The following is a 23,983-nucleotide window of genomic DNA, read 5'->3' as shown; positions in this document are numbered from 1 at the left end:
GAAACACTGAAGCCTGTCAAATTTGGTATTAGGACAGACAATAGATTTAAGGCTGTCAGGTTGTGGCTTTTCAACGCAAAGTTCCGGGTTTAGTCCTACTGCAGTTAATATGGGATTCATATCAGGCAGTGTGGCATTGGGGTAGGTGTCTCTCCTAACGCGTTAGTTCTCCCCAAACAAACCAGCATTTCACTAATGCTCCATAATAATCAACTATTTCTTCAGACATTTGAGACAGGCCAGAGCAGCCATCATGTTTAGCTCTCTGTCCTCAGTTCATGCTCTGCGTGAACTCGAATTACGTGTATAAAACCTCCACCGCAGCCCTGCGAGTCGTGGAAGGTGGCGAAAAGGGAACCCGATGCTTGGGGATATAACGGTGCCACACTAACACTGGGGAACATGAATACAGAGACCAGGGCCTCCAGGTTGGAGGTTGGATGCAAGGCTGACGAACTTGCTCCGTAAAAAACTTTGTTGCTAAATCCAAAGAAGTGAAAACCGGATGCAGTCTGGCAGAATCTTCTAAGGAAGGCTATGGCTAAAATAGGGCTATTTTGCACAAAGATGACGATCCTCAGTTCAGATTTATATTTGACTTTTGAGTTAATTTAGATCTGCAAGATGGAAGCGGGATGCAGGCTCCCAATCTTGGCCGATCAAAGGCTATCTGGAATGCGTCAATCACTTTCGTGCACCATGCATTGTATGTTTTTCTTTGCTAGAATGCCGGTATACTATTTAAGCTACCTATTCTTATTGAGGGCGAGCGGTAGCGTAGTTGGCTGAGGCACTATGCTACAAGCCGGAAAGTCGCAGGTTCAAGTCCCGATGAGGTCACTGGATTTTTTTTTTCAATTGACCTATTCCTTCCAGCCGCACTATGGCCCTGAGGACGACTCAGCCTCTAACATAAATGAATACCAGGAACATTCTTGGAATATTCTTGGGGGTAAAGGGCGGCCGGCGCGTAAGGTTGACAACCTTACCGCTATCTCTGAGCTGATTGTCTAGATAGTGTGGGACCCTCAACATCTCACAACCCTATGGCCCTCCACGGCCTGTTACAGGGGTAGCCTTACTTTTTTTTAATTTACTTACCTATTTTTATTGAACTCTGAGATGTTTGGGTCTAAGAAAGAAGAGGAAAGAAAAGAGGGTAGAAATGGCACACATTTAATGAATAGCCACATGATTTCTGCACTTTACCTTATATTGTTAAACCGGTTAAATGAATTAAGTTGTGATGGTTACAACATGTAGCATGAATGGGGAAATTAGACGTGTACATAATAATTTTCTCAAAGTGCTACACAGGAAGAAACTATTTGAGAAACCTAGACGCGACTGGAAGGATAATCAGAAAACAGCTCACAGATATGTATCAACATGTTAATTAGGTTGAACTGGCTCGTCACAGAGTCAAATCATGAGCACTTGTCAAACAAAAATGAACATTTTCGGGGTTACTGAGAAACGCAAGGACTTTCACGACGGCGTTGAACACAAGTTGTGCAAGAAGAGTCTGGACTTGAAGTTTTTCTTTTTAAATTCGCTTAGTGGGGGTGGAGTCCTGGACGTAAGAACATTATGAGGGGCCAACTGTGATAGTGATCATTACTAAGTACAGGTTAAATATAGATGTAAAATAAGTTGTCAAAGATCTAAGCAGTATGAGAAATGTAAGAAATTTAATATTGACAAGATTACGGAGAGTGATAAGAGAGAAGCATTTCAAAATAAAATTAAAGAAATTAATGACAATAGAGCAAATAAAGAAGTAACGGTAGAAGGGATATGGGTAGATTTTAAAACCGCAATAATTACAGAAGCCGAGAGGACTCTGGGATATCAAGAGAAACAGGATAATAGAGAATGGTTTTACGAGGAATGTAGGGAGAGTATAAACCTCAAGAATAAGAAATATATGGAATATATGGAAAGACCAACAAGAGCAAGGAATGAGGCGTATAAAGAAGCAAGAAGGAAAGCAGACAAGATTTGCAGGAAAAAGAAACAGGCCTTTCTAAATGAGCAATTACTGCAACTGGAAGAAGACTTCAAAAATAACAAAACAAAAAATGCCTTTGGTCGAATCAAATATATGAAAGAAGGTTTCAAACCAAAAACAGAATTTATCCGAGACAAAAAAGGGCTTCTAATAAATAATAAAACAGAGATTATGAATACATGGAAAGAATATTTTGAACAATTATTAAATCAAAATCAGAATATGGAAGATAACGAGGACAATGAAGAAGAAAATACAGATGATGGAGAAGGGGAAGAGGAAGAGATAATAGAGCCTCCAACAAAGGAAGAAGTGGAAGAAGCATTAAAGGAACAAAAACTAAATAAAGCACCAGGAGGAGATAACATACCAGCAGAATTATTGAAGGCAGGAGGACAAGAAGGAATAATAGCACTCCACAGAATTATAAATAAAGTGTGGGAAGAAGAAAAGATACCAGAAGATTGGGGAAAGAGCATTATATGTCCCATATTTAAAAAAGGGGATAAATTAACATGTAGTAACTATAGAGGTATATCATTACTACCGACAGCATATAAAATTTTAACAAGGATACTAAAAAAGAGACTGGATCCATATATAGAAAAAATAATAGGGGAATATCAATCAGGATTTCGACCCAATAGGTCAACAATAGACAATTTATTCACCCTGAGACAAATAACGGAGAAATGCTGGGAATTTAATATAGATATTTACCTATGCTTCATAGATTTTAAACAAGCATATGATACAATAATAAGGAAGAAATTAAGGATGATTATGTCCACTTTTGGTATTCCAACAAAACTAAGTAGAATAATTAACTTAACCATGACAGAAACAATCAATCAAGTTAAAATCCAGAACCAGTTAACAGAATGCTTTAAGACAAATCAAGGATTAAAACAGGGTGATAGTTTGGCACCATCACTATTTAATTTGGTATTGGAATATATAGTGAGGAAATGTAATGTAGACACAAGGAACACAATAGCGTATAAACAAACGCAAATAATGGCGTATGCGGATGATATTATTATAGTATCGAGATCCCTAGGAGCAATGAAGGAGACATATAAAGAAATAAAAACCATAGCAAAAACAACTGGCTTAGAGGTGAATGTAAATAAAACTAAAATGCTGATACAATCTAGAAGGAATCCAAGGCAAACTGGAGAAATTAACATGGAAGGGGACGGGATAGAAATAGTTGAAGACTTCATATATTTAGGATCGAAATTCCACAAAGATGGAGAGGAAAATCATGAAATAACAAGAAGAATAAAACTAGCGAATAATGCATATTTCTCGTTACTATCAGTTTTTAGATCAAAGGATATACACCGAGCGATTAAAACAAAAATATATAAAACAATGATAAGACCGGTGCTTTATTATGGATGTGAGGGTTGGACGCTAAACAAGAAAGAGGAATCAGTCATCAATTCTTTCGAGAGGAAAATCCTAAGACGAATTTACGGACCAATAAAAGAGAATGGGATATGGAGAATAAGATATAATAAAGAGTTATACAAATTATATAAGGAGCCAGAGATCTCAGTGACGATAAAGCTTAAAAGATTGCAATGGGCTGGGCATGTACAGAGAATGGATGAGGAGCGTATCCCAAAGAAAATATTATACAGTACAATTAGCGGCAGGAGACGTGCTGGGAAACCAAGAACTAGATGGATTGATGCGGCGGAAGAAGATGCGAAGAAGTGAATGGGTGTAAGGAACTGTGTGAGAGCAGCGCAGGGCAGAGAGGAATGGAGGGGCTTGGTAACGGGGGCCAAAGGCCCGATGTCGGGCTCTTGCGCCGTGGAAGAAGAAGAAGAAGAAGTGTATCAAATTAGTAAGAAATATTCTGCTCTACTTCTCTGTTTGTATATACCGATAGTCTGTCCATGGGGCACCATTCCTTTATTTTGTTTTCTATCGTCATGGCCGTTGATTCCTGAAATAAGGAAACTTAACAGCTTGGCTATGAATGCGGGCGTGTTTGCTTCATAAAAATAACTTGAATCAAACTAGCTGTGTCCACGGAACTCAGAATTATGATGCTAACATGGAGGTCCGTCAAAATTCCCTACAATCTGTCAGATGCAGTATCACGATCGCCCTAACTTTCGAGAAACATAAACCCACAACATGTTACGTATCTTAAGCAATAAATACCTTATAAGACTCCAAACGTTAATAATTTCACTTTCGACTGTACATAATCTGAGCCATTCAAGACGCTGTTAAATAAACATAAATAAAAGAAGTAGGGTAAACACTGTTTAAAGAAAATACAGTAATGTTAAGTAGGGTATCTGGACTTAAGAGAAATAATTTTTTTTGTTGCTAGTGGGGTGGGACTAAGTCCTTTGTACTGCGGCCACTTCTGGCCTATTGTACCAGCCCCAGATGATAGGAGAGGGTGATTGTGGAGCAATTGGTGGAATGAAGATTGGCAGGGGAAACCGAAGTACTCGGAGAAAACCTGCCCCAGCGCCACTTTGTCCACCACAAATCCCACTTGACCATATCCGGAATCGTACCCGGGCCGCCCTGGTGGGAAGCCAGCGACTAACCACTTGAGTTAAGGCGCGGCCCTAAGAAGATAAAGTGATGGAAAATTTATTGCAACGGAAAGCTTCGTAAGTTGTACTTATCAGCTGTTTTGGATTTGAGGTTCTCACGGCAATGACTGTGAAAAGCACCGCTGTCTTCTGGGATGAGGAGCCGCATGATCCGGTAGAAGTTCGCGATGTTTCGGAGGAATGTACTGCCGCCATGCACAGGGCCGAAGAATAAGCCAAGCGGCTAATCAACAGTGAGCACACCGAAAGCTTCCCGTTCTGCTTTCCTCCTGCTTTCTGTTGGTTATTTCTTTGTCTTAATCTTCGACCCTGAAGATGGAGGCGACATGTTCCTCGGAAACATCTGTTGAATTTCAAGGCACCGCACGGTGTTATTAACTCAAGGAGATAAAACTCTTCCAACGTTCCCTTGCTGTGGAGACAAAATTGCGTAACTTTTACGCAAATCGTTCACCAGTAATTTTCCATTTGTGGATTAATATCCTATATAAACTTATATACTTGTCATGTGATAGTGACTTACTTCTTCTGCCGGATGTCGCAAACCTGCGTGTCTTTTGTCAATGTTAACCTACACCTGCTGATATGGAAACGGACAGCAGGTGACTAAAATGACATCACTACCAGCTCGACTCAACAAGGTCCTGATAGCAGTTAAGTGGAACAACGGAAAAACGGCAGCGTCCGTCACTCACTATCCACTTATCGCTGTCAACGGTTTTCATCAGTTTACCAAACTGAACAGTTCGGTTGTGTAGTAATGTCCCACAGCTCATGCGACCTCTGGTAACTGTGTGCCGATTGACAGTCAGTACTCTGTCAATAATGATGGACAAATCATGCTAAAAATACATGCATTAATCATGATAGTGTAAGAATTATCAGCTGAGTAATATCGTGTGTTAGAGAGGCTGTCTTTTTGAACGTTTTAACCAGCAAGTTCGAATCAGGTTCATTCTGGCAGCTGAACTGAGTGTAATGTTATATAAAACGTTCTAACGGGCAAATGTTAAACTGTTCATCAAAATAACGTTAAAACTCAGTCAGTCACAACTAGCATGTTCCTGACAGAGAACACAGTTTTGGCATGAATAACTGCTATCAAAAATAACTAAATTATAATCAAATAATATCCACAACGCTCCGGTGTCCAGACCGACTACGGGACAAACCCAGCATCCTATCCAGTAGGTACCCGGACTCTTTCCCTGAAGTTAATGTGGCCAGGGCGTGAAGCTGGCCACTCACCTCCCTATAGTGCCGAGCTTAAGAGCCATGCCTCCTCGTCCCCCTGTATCTTCATGGAATGGTGCTAAACTAATTAAGAGCATGAATCATTTTACTTTGCCAAAGAAATGCGATGGAAAGAGCATTTCTTGGCAGTTGCAAAAATATTGTCATCACAACCTGTCACATTATGGAGCAACCCAGCAACAGATGTCTGTGAACCGATTGTCTAGAAAGTGTAGGATCCTCGACGTTTCGTAATCATATGGACCTCATCGCTCTAGTACAGGGATAGCTTAACCTTTTACACGTATTTGATTCAGACCTGTTTATTTTGCAGCAGGTCACGAGATTTGAGAGCCAAATTCATACGCTCTTCGGTAAAATATAGATCTTTATTGTGAAGGAAGGGGAGAGAATGTCTACTTACAAACTTTAGAGAAACGAAAAATTCGTATTTACGAACAATGCACAGGCGAATAAATTGCGACTCCTATGCTTTTATCGTACTCAGAACCCCGCGCGTACGAACATATTAAAAAATCAACATCAACAAATTTAACGATATGCATTATGAAAACAAAAACAAATCCAATTTACACATTTCAAAGGACACATTGTGCTCGTAATAGATTGTACTCATTGTAATGCGCCCTAAATCATAACATTGTGGAAAGGTATCACGAAACATTCGGCGATGCACGACGAGTTTTCGCAATGTAAAGGGCAAGTTTCGACAAGATATCTTTCTGCGGATCAATGGTGAGGCCCGAACTCAGTCCCAAACCATTCCACGTGGAGTTTATCATTGCATTTCTTTTCTTCAGTGTCACACGGCACAGCACTCCCTTATCTGCACGTGAGGCATTCAGCATCCTTATCACCCCCGCTTTCATATCCTCTCAACACGTGAAGACGACGTTAACGCACGATAAGCAACGGGTTAACCCTGCTTAGCAACATAGGAGTTATGTGTAGGGAAATCTACATATGTACATATGTAGCGAACTACATAAGTCTTAATAGGGGGGGAGACCGCATATTCCCACTGGCACTTTTGTAATTTTTAGCAGTTCGTAAGAAGAATTTCTAGACAGAATCTTACCTCAAAACAGGTTACGACCACTTCCAAGTTTATCAGAAGCCACCAAATATAATTCTCAGTTTGTACTGTATGCTATGTAATTCATCAAGTCGACACAGCATTATTAAATAGAAGACTAAGACGATAGTGCTGGTATGGTTACACACGTTCCAGCTGTAGTACTTGGTTACATATGCCCAGCCCCAACTGCCACGTTCAAGCAGTATTAAGTCGTATAACATAATTTCTCGATAAATTAAAAAAGTAAATGTGGTCTATATTGATGTCTTAAGGAAATGTGAAATATCAGGCAAAAAGAAAAGGTAAAGCTAACCCTGTAACAGGCCGTGGAGGCCGATAAGTTTCTGAGACGTCGAGGCTCCAGCATTTTCTAGACAGTCGGTTCACAGATGGCGGTAAGTTTGTCAGACCTACGCGCCGGCCGGCCGCCCTTTACTCCCAGGAAGATTCCTGGTACTCATTGCTTCTAGAGGCTGAGTCGACCCCAGGGCCACAGTGCGGCTGGAAGGAATAGGCCAATTGAAAATTCCAGTGGCCTCAACTGGAATCGAACCTCAGCCAACTACGCTACAGCGTGCCCCATGAAATATTAGTGTTAGTTTAAATGTTAAAATAAAATTTGTGGGGAGTAGCTGTAGAAGAGAAAACGTTCGCGAGTAGCCACTACAGTCCATGAGTTCCAAGTCCATTCGAAGTTTGGTGTGTCGGTGTTAGAAACGGGTAACTACACGTGCTCTCCATGCTACCTGTAGCATGGAGAAACTGATTGTGTGTTCAAGGACAGTACCTTTCTTATTTCCCCACCCTAAAATATAGCTTCGTACAAATGACCCTATCAGAAGGAACATTCTGTATTCTTTCTTAACTTTGGACGTTGTAGAAAAAATACATTTAAAAGGACACGCCAATATGAGCGTGAGAGGAATCACAGCATTTGCCTGGACATCAAACACGAATTTATCCATATTAAAAGGGTTGTATAAAAAGTAGTGACAACACTGTCATAACGTGTAAGATGTGCATCAGGTGGCACTAGCGCCGTCTGTAGCTGATAGCAGAAGTTCAGTTGAAGTAGTGCAGTGAGTGGCTCTGGTTGTGTTTCATTGAGTTGCATTGTGCATCGTCTTGAAGTGCAGGAGCCCAGTTCAAGCACCCTAACAATATGGTTACGAAACAAGAACAACCCTCCTGGATAAAAATTGAAGTTGCACGAGGTCGTAGTGCACAGAACTGTTATCAGGGACTGCGAGAAGAATGTGGTGATGCTGCTTTGCCATATCGCACAGTGACACGATAGGTGAAAGTGTTCTGTGAAGGAAGGGATGCCATTCAGGACAGCCGTCGTACAGGACGACCCCATGTTGACAGCCACATAATTAAGCTTCTTGCTTCTTTGATGGATGTCGATCGTCGATGGGCTGCGCGGGAGTTAGCTGCTGAGGTAGGCGTATGTCACAAAACCGTGCTCCACATTCTGCACGATATTCTTGGATACCGCAAAATTGCAGCGCGCTGGGTACCCCATATAATGTCCGAGGTGCAACAATGGCAACGTTGTGCAATTGCACAGGACTTGTTGGACCGGTACCAGAAAGAAGGTGATGACTTCCTTGGAAGGCTCGTCACTCTGGACGAAACTTGGGCTCGCTCATACGAACCGTACTTGAAGCGACAATCAAATGAATGGAAGCATCCTGGCTCTCCTCGTCCAAAGAAAGTGAGCCCTACACAGAGTAATGTCAAGGCGATGTTCTTTGTGACATATGACATTGATGGAGTGATTCTGCATNAGGTGCAACAATGGCAACGTTGTGCAATTGCACAGGACTTGTTGGACCGGTACCAGAAAGAAGGTGATGACTTCCTTGGAAGGCTCGTCACTCTGGACGAAACTTGGGCTCGCTCATACGAACCGTACTTGAAGCGACAATCAAATGAATGGAAGCATCCTGGCTCTCCTCGTCCAAAGAAAGTGAGCCCTACACAGAGTAATGTCAAGGCGATGTTCTTTGTGACATATGACATTGATGGAGTGATTCTGCATCACACTGTACCTCAACGACAGACAGTATATACTGTGTACTACTGCAATTTCCTGCGTAACCATCTTCGTCCAGCACTCAGGAGAAAGCGACGACACTTGTTGGCAACGAACCACATCATCCTTCATGACAATGCAAGGGCTCATACTGCTGACGCTGTCAAGGATCTCCTTCGCCGCTGGAGATGGGAGATACTGCAACATCCGCCATACTGACCCGATATGAGTCCGTGCGATTATGATCTCTGCCAAAATGAAAGAACCACTGCGAGGGACACGTTACAACACAAGAGAGGAGATTATTCGTGCTGTAGGGCGGTCACTGCTGGACATCAACAGAAGTGGACGCACTGATGGTGTACGACGCCATCCACAAATTTGGCAGAAGCTGGAACACATGGGGGGGGGGGGCGATTATATTGCCGCGTGTTGGGTATGTCACGCGACAAATAATTTCACGTGGGTTTCAGATTTAGCGAATCTTTATTGAACACTCACTCTTACAATTATCACTTGCAATATCACTTGACTTCTGGCCCAATACTCAATGCGACATCTCAGCTGTGCTCGATCACGATTATCCCAAGATTGTCTCGTTCTCAATACTCCAATGCTCCAATACTCAATTTCCGTTCGAGGCCAGACCCTTTATATCTATAAGGCGCACGCGGACTAAATAAAGGACAGCCCTCGCCTAGGTTCGATCTCACGTGTTCGGCAATCCGTTGCTACGATTTGTCACTGCGGGAACTCCACAATTTCCACGTATTCGTTGTCGTGGAAGTGTCCGTTCCGATTGTAGCGGTTGTCGCGGTGATGGACGTAAGGTAACGCGTCATAATATTGAATGAATGTATGTGTGTTTACCTCAGGTAATATAGTCATTTCAGAACTATAGATGTGTTGCCACTACTTTTTATCCAACCTATATATAATAACAGTAATGGATTTATAAGCGATTGCTTTAGTTATACGCGCCCGTTGCTAACAAATTAAATCGGTATGAGAAAATAAAAACCATAAATTCCACTGTATAGTATTCAGTCTTTCTTCATAAGGAATATAAAATTATGTTTCTGACGTAGTTTATTTATTTATTTATTTATTTTTTTTTTGCTACAGTCGCTCTCATTTACATCTGCAAGTGAATGCATTAATCTGAAAGTTCATATACAGCTTGTGTTCGGGCCCTCTGTGAATATGGAAATAATAAGTCGTTATAGAATTAAATATTACCTTTTGAGCAGAATGATGACTTCTCCTGTCCAATAACTGCCATCACTTCCACCTACACCAATGCCAAACTCTTTCTGACTGCGATTTGATCCGTCTTCAGATCGACGTGGCACATGTGCTTCCCAACCACGTCAGAGTAGCAGCCATGAGGAGTGACCTCTTTCGTACACCTTCTCCTAACTTCTATGAAAAATCGTGGATCCCATATACCTCTCGTCTATGCTGATGAGGTATATGATCGTAATTGCTTTTACTGAGTTCCTTCTTGTTCCGAGACTGTTTCCTCTCCGGAAATTAAGAAATCGCTGATTTATTTTGCAATAACGGTTATACTGAAACATTAATTGTAATCGCCTATTCTCTGATCTGCCAGTAATTCTTTTTCAGTTAAAACATTTGTATAAATCAGCAGTTTTGTCCAGAATGCAAAGCAATTACTGAGACACATAGTTAGTCCTGTGCAGCAGTAATAAGCCATTAGCTACTTCATTTCCATGTTACGTGTTGTAACTTCTTTTGGGAATAAACAAGAACAGTTTTGATTGGTGGGATTAACAAATATTTACATTCCTTCAAAATCTATATCTAAATTCCGTAAACGTGCAACTGGACTTCTGACTGTTAGGGCGAAGGCACACCAAAGCAACTGCCAACTGCGAAGCAACCGCAATTTCCGAGAAATATTGCCGATTTCAAGCAGGCAACTGGTTTCCAGATTAGCAGGTGTACACTGAGGAAACTTACACTTGATTAGTTGCTCACATCATCTTAAGCGATCTTAAGTGGGCATGTTCGTCCGACGTAATGCATGGTTGTATTTTTTAATTTCGTGAACTTACCTTCTGCAATGGAAGATAATAATACTGATCCTATGTAAGATTTGAGGCTTTCACGGCGGTGACTATGAAGAAAGCAGTCTTCTGGAATTTGGCACCGTGTATATGTGGTGTTAACAGACGTTTCGGAGGAACGTATCGCCTCCATCTTCAGGGTAGAAGAAAAAATATAAGAAATCTGCAAGCGAAGAGACCGTGAGAACCGGTAAAAGCAGACTGTGTCTTCGTCACGATCTCTTCGCTTGCAGATTTCTTATATTTTTTCTTCTACCCTGAAGATGGAGGCGATACGTTCCTCCGAAACGTCGGTTAACACCACATATACACGGTGCCAAATCCCAGAAGACTGCTTTCTTCAGTGCTGATCCTGTCATAATATGGTGGTAGTTGAGACGGCATGAGAAGAGAGGACGGCGACCATAAAGGGAATATTGGGATGTTAATTAATTTGTCTTAATTAAGGTCAATTTATTTTAATCAAGATATAACGCGTCCACACGCGAAACGAAATTTTGTGATACAGTGCAACAATTTTATAAAGACAGAAGACACCTGATGAAGGCCGTATATAGCCGAATCATATAATGTGGAAGAAGGGCGACTATATAATAAGTTGCATTTAAGACGGAAATATATGTGAAACAAATGATATATTAATGCAAACAGGATGCTTAAATACAATATTAGGGAAAGAAAACATTCGGTGCATCCGTTCTTCTGTGACAGTTTGAACAGAAACGCTTAAATTGTTTCGAAAGAACTTAACCTGAATCCAGACTCTTCCTCTCATGAGAAATTATTTCCCAAGTCAAATCTACTTTGTCCCGCCTAGCATAGGCTGAGTGGCGTTTGTCATATATACCAGGCTCTTGCTCAGTTAACTGCAGAAAAACAACAGCAGCTTCATCAACCTTTCGTGCCACCTTAACAAACAAATGAATCACTGAAGCGCGTTACAGAACAGTTGATACTAGGAAATCACGCGGCAACGCCGTTGTGAGAAGACTGGTATGCTCCGTTGCCTGGAAATTGAGTTTCTGAGTCTCTTCGCGGGTTGCGTTGCCGTTTCCTCAATTTGCACTGCTCCATTGACTAACATGTATTCAACTCGGGCTCATAACAATTCTCGGAAATCGCCGTTGCGTTGCGGCTGAGTTTCATTGTCGTGAATGAGGCCTTATTCAAACGTGCGTTCTGCTCCTTCGGCGTTAAATGACGTCTACATTAATAGCGATAATGAGGTATTAATGGGGTACCAATGCGATGAAATAGACGACGCGAGAGGCATGAGAATAGTGAGAAACTTGGTCCAATTCTGATTTACTAAGCAAAAAGTGAACTCGAATTATCAGGATATTAGGCCTATACCCGGTAAATCGGGTCATAGTTAAATATACTCATTTGCATGCTCGTGAAGAAAGATTTGCAATTGGATTTGGAGAACTGTTTTTGTTGTTCGTGCTGTTAACTTACAAGATACGTCTGCAGGTTCCTGACTCACACAAAAATTTTTTGTTGTGACCTTCAGAACACATTTCTTAACAGAACTCAACATTAAAACAGGTCTTCTTCGTGTAATTTTTAGTGCGTGAAATATAAAACATTCTTTTGAAGACGGTAATAAACCTATCGGTCCCTACAGAAGAACAGGATAAACTTCTTGACCAGATAAGTGACTGGTCAGTTCTTAAGAATGTCTCTGACCCATCAGTTAGTAGGTTTATTACAAATTCCATAGTTCTGTTATAGTCTATCACCTTTCCCTAGCACTTGGCTACTGTGGCTCGTCTATTACCTCATCAGACGGAAAATAAACATATAAATATCTAGCGGGTTCGCTGACATTGCTTCACATTCCACACAAAAATTATATCAGCACTCATTTTCGCCATGTATCGCCGCTGTCGTCAGCACAAATTAAGATGTAAGCAAGACAGGAAAACTTATGTGAATTGCGATGTCATCGGTTCATTGTTGAAGAGCAAACTATAGTCAGAAATTGCAAGCGGTGTTTCTCAATTTTACTAAAACATATTTCCATTACTAAAATAAAACCATACGAATTATTTCCAAAATAAAAAATCAGTCTTTATTTTATTATTTCTTTTATCTTTCTTATCCTGCTGTTCATCAAGGGGAAACATATAAGGTGTGACAATTTAATTCCCGGAATGGCCGAAGCATGTCGCTGGGGTGTTGAGTCAGGCAAACTCATGTACCCAAGCACATTTGGACATGTTGCAGCTTGCGTTTACATGAGCCACAGACTAAGTGAGTCGTTCGTTCCCAAGTAGCGAAGGAAGTAGTACCTGTCCCTGGTATATTGTTGGCAGAAAAATGAGTGACAAGATTCTGGAGCAGCGGATAAATATCGCGTTTTGTGTGAAGATTGGTAACAGTGCTAGTGAAACGTTAGCCCAATTAACAGTGGCTTATGGTGAATACCCTTTGAAGAAATCAAGTCTTTTTGAACGGCACAGGCGGCTCAGAGAAGGGCGAGAAAGTGTGCAAGATGACCCAAGAAGTGGGCAGCCAGAAACGCAAAGGACAGATGCAAACGTGGACAGAGTAGGAGCCTTGGTGCGCTCAGATCGAAGATTAGGTGTGAGACTAATAGCAGAAGACTTGGATATGAATAAGGAAACATTGCGACATATTATTACGGAGGATTTGGGAATGAGACAAATTTCCGCAAAGATGGTGCCTCGAATCTTGACAGATGACCAGAAACAACGTCGGATTCACATTTCATCTGATCTTATACACAATGCAGAGATGTTTGATAGGGTCATTGCCGTGAGGAAACGTGGTGTTTTCAATACGACCCGGAAACAAAAAGTCAGAGCATGCAGTGTAAAACACAGAATTCACATCGGCCGAAAAAAGCACGCATGTCTCGCGCGCAGTTCAAGACCATGCTTGTGTGTTTCTTCGATCACAAGGGAATAGTTCACTATGAATTCATTGCACGAGGACAAACGGTGAATCAACAGTGTTATTTGTAAGTGCCGACAAGGTTACCGGAATCTGTTCAGAGGAAAAGACCTGAACTCTGCCCTGACAAGTGGATTCTCCACCATGACAGTGTCCCTGCGCATGATGCGTTAAGTTTTCGCGAGTTTCTGGCTAAGAAATCCATTACAAAAATGGACCATCCACCTTATTCACCTGACTTAGCACCTGCGACATTTGGCTCTTTCCAAAATATAAAAAAAGTGCCCTGAAGGGACATTGCTGACATTCTTGACATCCAACGCAACCTGACGTTACTGCGAAGTATTCCGGAAAACGATTTTGAAAACTCTCTGGCAGTGGCATCATCGTCTCACGAAGTGCATAGCATTACAAGGAGAATATTTCGTCGGCAATAGCAGCCGCTAGTGAACAGATAAGAACAATTTTGCTTTCAGAGGGCCATTCCGGGAATTAAATTGTCACACCTGTGTTTATGGGGCCACCTTGCTGCCTGTGTGTTCCAGTTTCAACGTTTGAACCACTTGATCGATTTTCAAAAAAGACTGTATGTACCGTATGCTACTGGAACCCATTCCAACACAGTATTTCTTGATGTCCTACAATCGCAATGAAAATATGTCTTGGATCTTCTGATGCAAGAGCTTAGAGACACGTAACAAGGGACTTCAAATAACGTATGGTAATATATCGTGGAGGAACATGCAAATTCTCATTACGTAAATTTCTTGTATAATGCAATATAACAACATAGCGGCGGTGTGAATATTTCCTTTCAGATTGATAGCGATGACTAATTAAACATTGTAAAATTCAGTATAGAGACAGATTATAAACATACCTATACTTTATGTACGGAACGAAAGACTATTTGTTAAAGTCAGTAATTGCAAATATGGCCACGGTGCGAAACTTATGGGTTATATTTGACAAGAGTGATCTATACAGAGTATGTATAAAATACTGGAGTACACTACCAGTCTGTGCTTACATAATAAGTGCATCATCATCAACTGCAAGGGTTGAGCTTGTTACCGCGTTCCGCCTTCAGACTTCAAGCCATTTTCTTCTTGGCCGTCCTGGAGGACGTCTTCTTATCGTTTGATGATAGGGCGAAAGTTGCTTGGGAGGTCTTTCTGGCGGCATCCGCTGTAGATATTCAAGACAAATATTTCTTTCCTTCTTGTATTTTAGCAATAAGTTCTTGACAAAAAATATAGTAATAAAGGGAATAAATTTCTATAACTTGAAACCCATGCAATGGGAAAGTAGGCTGAGAGTTGTGCTTGGAACTCCCTGTCTGAGTTCTGTGTTCTCTTGTCGCACTTACGCGGTCAGCTGAAGTCGCTGAAGTTGTCCTGTTCCACTTAGAATATTTTCGGAATGCCCATTGGAATTTAATGGCATGTTGTGTGAGAATTGTTTATGCATTGCATTTTAAGATTAAAAGAGCATGAATGCATTCTTATAACAATATAACAATTAAGTGTATATAAAGTAAATATTTCAGTGAAATACAATTTTCAGTGTAAAGTAATTAAAAGGTGGTTAAAAGATTACATATTTCGGTGGTTCTGGTTCGCCATCGTCAAGAAAACCCGCCGAAACATATAACATATTAACTATTTCACAAGTAAAGTTTTATTCAGCTGAAATATATATTTTTTATACAATGTATTTCAAAGTTTTTGTATTACCAAGAAGTCAAATGTATGATAAAATCAGGTTACGGCTTTTCTATTCACCAGATGTCAGCCTTGAGCCGCCTTGAATGACTCAACAACGCCATTCTGCGCAGTTCGGCAAAGATATGTCTTGGAGGTACTACGTACATGAGTTCAGACTCTATTTGGCTTTCAGTTTGTGCAAGTTAAATTTGGCATATGTATGTTGAAAGTAGCGTTACTTCTGGATTCATTTAAGTATTTGCACATATTAAAAATATATAGATTTACATATCTAGATACAAACAAAGAGAGCTAGAGCTATTTTTACAGCCTTTACTTTGACTTCAGAATTGCACCTGCTTGTTGTTTGTTTATTTCTGGTCGACGGAGCGTACTGTGCAAGGTGTGCTGAGGAAGAGTGGCACGGTAGAGAGAACTAAAAGCAAGCAGCTAAAATCATACGAGTTTAAGCCGCCTTCCGTTGTTTCCTAGTAGTTCAGTATTTAGTAGGTTCAATTATGTCGGCTTCTCCGATTGCTCGACAAGCCACCCAGTGCCAGACAATCCCTTCAAGAAGAGTCGTAATAAATGATGCTTCACAGCTTCCCATAGATTACTCTACAACGCCTGGAGGAACGGTATACTCGACCACACCGGGAGGTAGGCCTGCAGTGTGCTGTTGTGCATTAGTGTAGTGGATTTCACGTAATTGCATCCGTAGTGCACTCCTTTGGTGGAGCTGCTTGTACCAGATACACAGACTGATAACGAACCCTGTGGAACAGGGACATTTTTGAGATGCTAATAATCGCAAGAGTGTTTAATAAATACCTCAAAGGTTCATCATAGTGTTCAAAAGAAGCTCCCATAGGACTCTATCCTGAGCCATATTAAACAGGTCCATATTGTATATTTCTTTAAAGACCATGTTAATATTATTATTCCATCTGTACCTACATCTCCAAAGTGGCTTTCCTGCGATGTTAGTATAAATCCATCTGTCCCAGGCATGTTACCTTTCTCTTCCTTGATTTTATTACCCTAGCAATGTTTGGTGAAGAGTACAATCATGAATCTGCATTTTGAATTTGTCAGCTTCTTGCTATTTGGCATATTTTAGGTCCAAATATTCTCACTGTATGTGCATCCCTTAAGGTGCGAAATTGGCCAAGTGCATGGTAGCAAGAATTCCCGAGATTTGTTTGCTTTTAATTTCTTAATGAATGCACTTTGATTTTTACCATTTTTGCCAGAGATTTGAACGCTGCAACATTTTTAAAGGTTTGTATTTTGGTTGTGTCTGTGTTTACTTCTAGATTAAGTCACATGTTGCCAAATTGTGAGGTCGATATATTACATGTAGCAGAATAAATAAAATTGAGTTAAATGAAAATGAATAAGTTGAGTGCACAAAGGGCAATGTTATTAAAATTATACAAAGATCATAAAAATAACTGAATTTATGTCACACAATTGTAAACCAAATGAAAGTCATACTTTTCACAAGTTCTGTTGTCCCTGTATAAGACATGCTTACATGTCATTCACACATTTGGAAGCAGTCTGGATTGTTTACCTGTGTGTGTACAACAGTGGTTTCCAGTCTTTTGTTGGTTAAGGAAGTTTAATATATTTCATTAGTACTAATCTTGTTTCTTTAAGTTTAAAAACATTTTAATTTCAGAATGAATTTCTGTTTAGACTGTTCATTATGTTTATGTAAATAAAATTTAACCTTTGCTGAAGAGAGAGATTCAGATTTTTTTAATCTTATGAGATATACTTTCACTTATTGCAGGCACACGAATTGTGTATGAGAGAGCATTTCTTATGCAACTCAGGAACTCTCCAATCGCCCGGACGCCACCCAAAAACTATCCCAATTTCCCTGCATCACTGATGAAGGGTGTTGACATACCCAAGGAAAATGCCAATATCATACCAAGTCCAACAAAGAAGGGTGAGCACTCTTTTGTGTCTAATATGCATCTTCAGTTTTAATTAATTAAAAACAACTGGATTTTGTTATTTGAATAGACTTTCTAGTGAAGCTGTCTGCATTCGTGTCGTGAGGTACATATTGAACATTATTATATTTAAGCATCCTGTTGCACTCTATACGATAAATGATATAAACTCCATCTCAAGTGCAAACAATATATTTTGTGTCTTTGATCTTGCTTCCCCACACTACATGTTTCGGCCTCAGACGGCCATCATCAGGTGTATAACACTCACGTCGCTGTCACACTGCACCCAGCTCAAAATTTAACATCTAAAACACTCTCCCTGTCATTATCAACTTCCAATCCGTTGATAGCTGTCTGGCTCGTAGATTATTTCACACACGTTAATTTTACTTTATTGTAATGGCACCATAATAAAATCTTTAGTTCTAANGTGAGTGTTATACACCTGATGATGGCCGTCTGAGGCCGAAACATGTAGTGTGGGGAAGCAAGATCAAAGACACAAAATATATTGTTTGCACTTGAGACGGAGTTTATATCATTTATCATATTGAACATACTTTATGGTGCAGGTTTGAGGCTGCTTAGCATTTGAAGACCATTAACCCATTTCATTGTTCTTGCCAATCACTGCCTTGAGAGGAGTGTAGTATGATTGCATCCTTGAGCTTGTGGGACCTTTGCATTTTTTAATTTGTTTTCAGCAGCAAAAAAGCCTTCTGTTTTTTTAATGAACCAAGCTGTTGTATGTATAGAATATGTTTTCTGTCTGGGTACCAAGTAAGAGCAGAAATATCAAATTCAGAATTCAGTTATGTGAGAATGGTACAGTCTGGGAGGTTTGGTGCTAGGTCAAAGGCAGTTACTACTTGAAGGAGTGGCTCTGACCTACAGCATGTGGCTGAAGATGATAATTACAGTGATAGTGATAGGTGGTGGCAGTGATAATATTTCAGGGTGGGGCACAGAAACTTCCTTTTTTTTGAAGGCGAATAAAAGAAAAATTATTGCCAATAGACAAAATTTATGTTTAGCTAATGAAAGAACATACGTTAAAGTTTTAAATCATGTAGTTTTAAACCAAATATCTTGAAGGTGGTGGCCACCATTCTATAAGCACTGATGCAATCGTTTTCTGAAGTTCCCCACTGCACATTCCAACATGTGCACCGGAATTTGGGCTACTACCTACGAAATAACATTCTTCAGCTGAAGCAGGTTTGTGGGGTGATGTTTAAAAACCTCTGCCTTGAGGTATCCCCATAAAAGATCACAGAGCGTTAGATCAGGTGAGTGCGCTGCCTACGGTATGTCACCTTGAAGAGAGATGAGCTGTCTGGGGAACTTTGCCCTCAAAACTGTCATCGAAACTTGGGCTGCGTTGTCTGTGGCACCATCCTGTTGGAACCAGACATTTCATAGATGCATTTCTTCAAGAGCTGGTTCGAAAAAGTTTTTAATCATGTCCACATACCGCTGTGAATTGACAGTAACTTCATGATTGTCTTCTTCAAAAAAATAAGGGCCAATAACTCCAACTCTCGACAATGCACACCATACTGTCACCTTATCACTGTGAAGTGGCCTTTCATGGAGCTCTCTGGGATTGTTACCACTCCAATAGAGCACATTCTGCTTGTTGACATATCCGGCTAGGTAAAAATGTGCCTCATCACTAAAGAAAACAAGTGCGTCAGGGGGTAAAGTTTCGAATAACGTTTCACACGCCGTTATTCGGTTCTGGAAATCACATGGTGACAATTCTTGCACAACCATCTTATAGGGATGGAAATGAAGATGTTTGTGAAGAATTCGGCGCATTGAATGATTGGATATGTCTAGGACGACTGCATGTTTGCGAACGGAGCGTCTTGGAGATCTCAAAATTGACTGTCGAACTGCCTCCACGTTTTCTGGTGTCGTAACGGTCCGTTGTCATCCTGATGATTTTTTCACCACACTCCCGGTTGTTGTAAAGTTCTCTACCCACAAAACAATCGATTTCCGGTTGGGAACCAGGCCTCTTGGCTTAATTCCGAAGTGAGAACAGAACAGACGCTGCACCGCCACATAGGAATGGTTGTTTGAAAAATAGGCTTTGACAGCAAATGCACGCTGCTCACTCGTGCACCTCATGTTTCCTACTGAGAGGTGTTAGACAGAAACTTCGGCGACTGCTGCATTCGCCGAGCCTATCCCCACTTTTCTGCAACCCACCTCCCTTCACAAAAAGGAAGTTTCTGTGTCCCACCCTGTATTAATGAGCAAGTTGGAAGCCCTTGTTTTTACAGACTGTTAGCTTCAAAAAGACATAGGCTATACTTAGTAATATTGATAACAGCATAGTGGTTGTGCCAAATAGTGTATATGTAAGTGAAGATTTTAAATACTGAAATATTTGAGTTATCTCACTAAAACAGTACAGATTTGATGCCCAAACTTGGGTGAAAGCATTTATTTGCCCATAATTACGGACATGTTCCCTGTTTTGGTGCATGAAATGTAGTTTTTGACTCTGTTGCAGATGCTGTGAGTGAAGAGCCACAAGATCAGTTCCAGATGGAGATCTAAGAACACAGTATGTTATAAATTGGATGTGGAGCCTGGCTGATCAGTGTTAAAGTCAGCATCTTGCTTTTTTTTTTTTTTTTTCCTTCAGCTGTTGGATGCGCAGTAAAGGCAGTATGAACTAGCCACTTTCATCTTACTGAGAGTGGTGTGTTGGATGCAAGTAACGAAACCATTAAAATCATTAAAAAAGCCATGGACTGGTTTACTATTGAAGAGAGATATATACATGTTGGTTGACGTAATGGTATCAGAAAGAGGCTGTTAGAAATGTGTTTTCTGATGGATGTTAAGGAATTCTCTTTTTACTTGTAAGAATATGTTATTTTGCTCAATTTGGGTGCCATTTGTTGGAATTGTCTTTCCTTATCTGAGTAGAAAAGAGTATACCAGAATATACATAACGGAGCATGGAGGTATCACAACTACTGTACTAAGAAAACCAAATAAGGATGCTGTGGTTTAGAACACTGTTTTCTGTGTTTCAAGGTGTGTGTGTGTTGGTTTTCTGTACTTGATTTCATGTACAGTTACAACTAGCTTTAATTCTGAAGAATCCTCACTTTAAGAAGCACATTTAAAACGTTATTTGTAGCACTATGAACTTAAAAATGTACAATCACATGAGCTTAAAGAGTGGGCACATTCAAAACGATGTTATCACGGTACTATGAACTTGAGAAAAATACAGTCATATCAACTTAGAAACGGAGCACTTGTTTCTAATAGACATGAAAGAAGGCTGTACTGTTTTTATACACGTCAGAAACAGATAATTAGTAAAATTTTTGTTTTATGTAAGATTTGAGGCTCTCACGGCGGTGACTATGAAGAAAGCAGTCTTCTGGGATTTGGCACCGTGTATATGTGGTGTTAACCGACGTTCCTCCGAAACGTTGGTTAACACCACATATACACGGTGCCAAATCCCAGAAGANAATTTTTGTTTTGTTTAGGTATTGAGATTTTTCAAACTTTTAATGTTTTTAAACAAAGCAGCATCATCAGCTTGGTAATAAGTTCCTTGCAGTATTTTAATTTACCGTTACTCCGGTGTAAAGGAAGATGTGAAATAATCATTTCTACTTTTCACATCTTTTAGTATATAGTAGAGTGTAATCTAATGAAATGATACTCTGTCAAGAAAGCTTAATTTAGCTGGAAGAGAGTGGACAGAGTATGCAGTGAGCTTCTTTAGTCTGGTTTGTTAATTTTTGTATGCATCTACATGCAGTATAGTGCTTTCACATCTTTATATTGGAAAATATAGATATTTTTAATTGTTCTCTTTTGTGGATTCCTTGTAGAGTTAGAGTAGACATTAAAGTACATCTTTATCTTCCAGAATGATGTAGTACTTTGAATACAGTAGGGGGCAAGTTATGTCCTGTGTCTTGAGATATTCCATACCATTCAGAAAAAACAGCTTTATGTGAGTAAATGTTTCTTATCATGTAAATTCACGTTACAGTCAATTTATTTGAAATGCTGAAGTATTTTGTATTAACTTCTATGACTTGTCTTATTAAAGAATATTAAAGTGTAGTTCAATACCACGTACTGTACAAAGTATTTTTAAAATCATTAAAAAATCTTATTATTCATCTCTGTTATTTCGTTGAAGGTGTAACCTGTAGACATAAATTACACAAACTGGGAACATTTATCTGTAGATTTTTAGTTCATGATGCCAGACAATTATATTTATATGAGTTGCTCTTGTGTGTAAGTACAATGCCATTAAGAGTTGTAGAATGCAGGTAGAGGTAAAGCTTCCTTCATTCGAGACCACTGACTCTCAAGCAGACATTTCCTATGGCCACGTTTAAAAGTCAGAAATATGTCTCATGGACACATAACTTTGAACACACAATATACATGTAAAATCCTGTAAAGAAGATTGTTATTTTCAATTTGAAAGAAAGCTCTGGGAAAATGCAGTTACCTAAATTTTCAGAAACTTAATGAGAACATTCTCGCTGAAAATTTTTCCACAGCCAACCAAAGATTTCCCTCTGTTAGTTGGTTGGAGTACTTGATTGTCAAGAAATGAAGATAAAGGGTTGTAGCAGTGTGGCACAGACTCGCAATGAAATTTGTCATCTTTATGGAAGATATGTCTCAAGACTGGAAAAGTACTTCAACAAAACGTTTTGTATTGCTCATGAAAGTATCTGGTGTCTGCACTTGAGAATCTAGGCTCATGAGGTGAGTGGTTGGTTTCATGCACTGACTGATTCATGTTCCAGGGAGAACCATTAGTATCCTATGGATATTTGGTTGTTGAATTGAATTGAATTTATTTACATTCTATAAATCCTAAGCAGGTTAGTACGTTTGGATACAGAACAAGTCAAAAGGTTACATACATAAGTACAGGCAATTTTAGCTTAAAAATTAATATAACTTAATTTTACATCATTCTCTATTTACATTGAAGTATTCATCTAAAGAGTAGAAGGAATGAGCATGTAGATAATTCTTTAACTCTGTGTGGGCCCCATTGCTTATATGAGTATGGCCGAGAAGAGAGAAGTTCTATGTCCTGGTCATCTAGCTCCATAGACAGCCAGTTAACTAATTAAGCTGTCCTAGCAAATTACTTTGAGAGAAGTGAAATAAACTTGGAAATTTTATTGTAGTATCAAAAAGAGTAATTACCATGAGCGCATAGTTCGCAGATTTTCGGAAGTANAGGGTGGGGGGGGAGGGGCGTCATTCAGAGCTCAACATGTCACAATATATTCATACATAATAAGATCGTAGCTTTGGTGGTGACTTAAAGTGATTAAATCCTCTTGGGAGACAAGGCTTGTTAATTCAGAGCAGAGCTTTAATGAAGAGTATTGTCTTCCTGTGTGTGCTGCACATGTAGTTTAAGATACTGCTTCCACTTTCAGGGTCAAAGAATAGACCAAACAAGCAAGCAATCTATGAAATTTCTGTAAACTGTTGTCACATTATGTGCATGGTATTACATCCCAGAAAATGGAACCCTTCATAGTCAACTACTATGAAACCCTCAAATCTGAGATAAATCAAATGTCTTGGCATCTTCCACCTGCAACATCCAGCAAACTGGGCACCTGCAGCCCTCACTCAGGATTTTTAGAAAAAAAGAAAATTTCAGGTATTTTTAAACAATTATATTGCACTAAATCTGAACAATATAAGACGCGAAACCAGGAGGCATTTCAGGAACGAAAAGAAGGAATATCTAAAAGACAAAATCGATGAGCTTGCAATGAACAGTAAGAACAAGAACATTAGAGACCTGTATAGAGGAATAAATGACTTTAAGAGGGGTTACCAGCCTAGCAGTAACTTAGTGAAGGATGAGAATNAGAATGGTGATCTGCTTGCAAATTCCCACAATATTTTGAATAGGTGGAGGAACTACTTCTCTCAATTATTGAATGTACATAGGGCCAGTGATGTTAGGCAGACAGAAATCCAAACAGATGAGCCGTTAGTACCGGATCCTAGCCCTTTTGAGGTTGAAAGTGCTATTGTAAAATTGAAACGTTATAAATCGCCAGGTAGTGATCAAATTCCGGCAGAACTTATTCAAGCAGGAGGCGAAATATTAAATTCTAAGATTCACAATCTAATTACTTCTATTTGGCATAAGGCAAAATTGCCTGATCAGTGGAAGGAGTCTATTACTGTACCAGTTCATAAGAAGGGTGATAAAACTGACTGTAATAATTATCGAGGGATATCACTGCTATCAACTTCATACAAAATTTTATCCAATA

General features: G+C 39.8%; 1 protein-coding gene across 1 annotated transcript; it reads left to right on the top strand.

Moving 5' to 3' along the window:
- Nucleotides 1-15,987: 15,987 nt before the first annotated feature.
- Nucleotides 15,988-20,953, top strand: LOC111867681 (eukaryotic translation initiation factor 4E-binding protein 2). Its single transcript, XM_023857733.2, has 3 exons — nt 15,988-16,347; nt 17,486-17,647; nt 20,182-20,953. The coding sequence occupies exons 1-3, from the start codon at nt 16,206-16,208 to the stop codon at nt 20,226-20,228; spliced, it is 351 nt and encodes a 116-aa protein (XP_023713501.1). The 5' UTR covers nt 15,988-16,205; the 3' UTR covers nt 20,229-20,953.
- The last annotated feature ends 3,030 nt before the right edge of the window (nt 20,954-23,983 follow it).

Source organism: Cryptotermes secundus, unplaced genomic scaffold (assembly GCF_002891405.2).
Source record: "Cryptotermes secundus unplaced genomic scaffold, Csec_1.0 scaffold931, whole genome shotgun sequence".
NCBI lineage: Eukaryota > Metazoa > Arthropoda > Insecta > Blattodea > Kalotermitidae > Cryptotermes > Cryptotermes secundus.
Note: the sequence above shows the minus strand (reverse complement) of the source record. Positions and strands in the feature narration are given on the sequence as shown.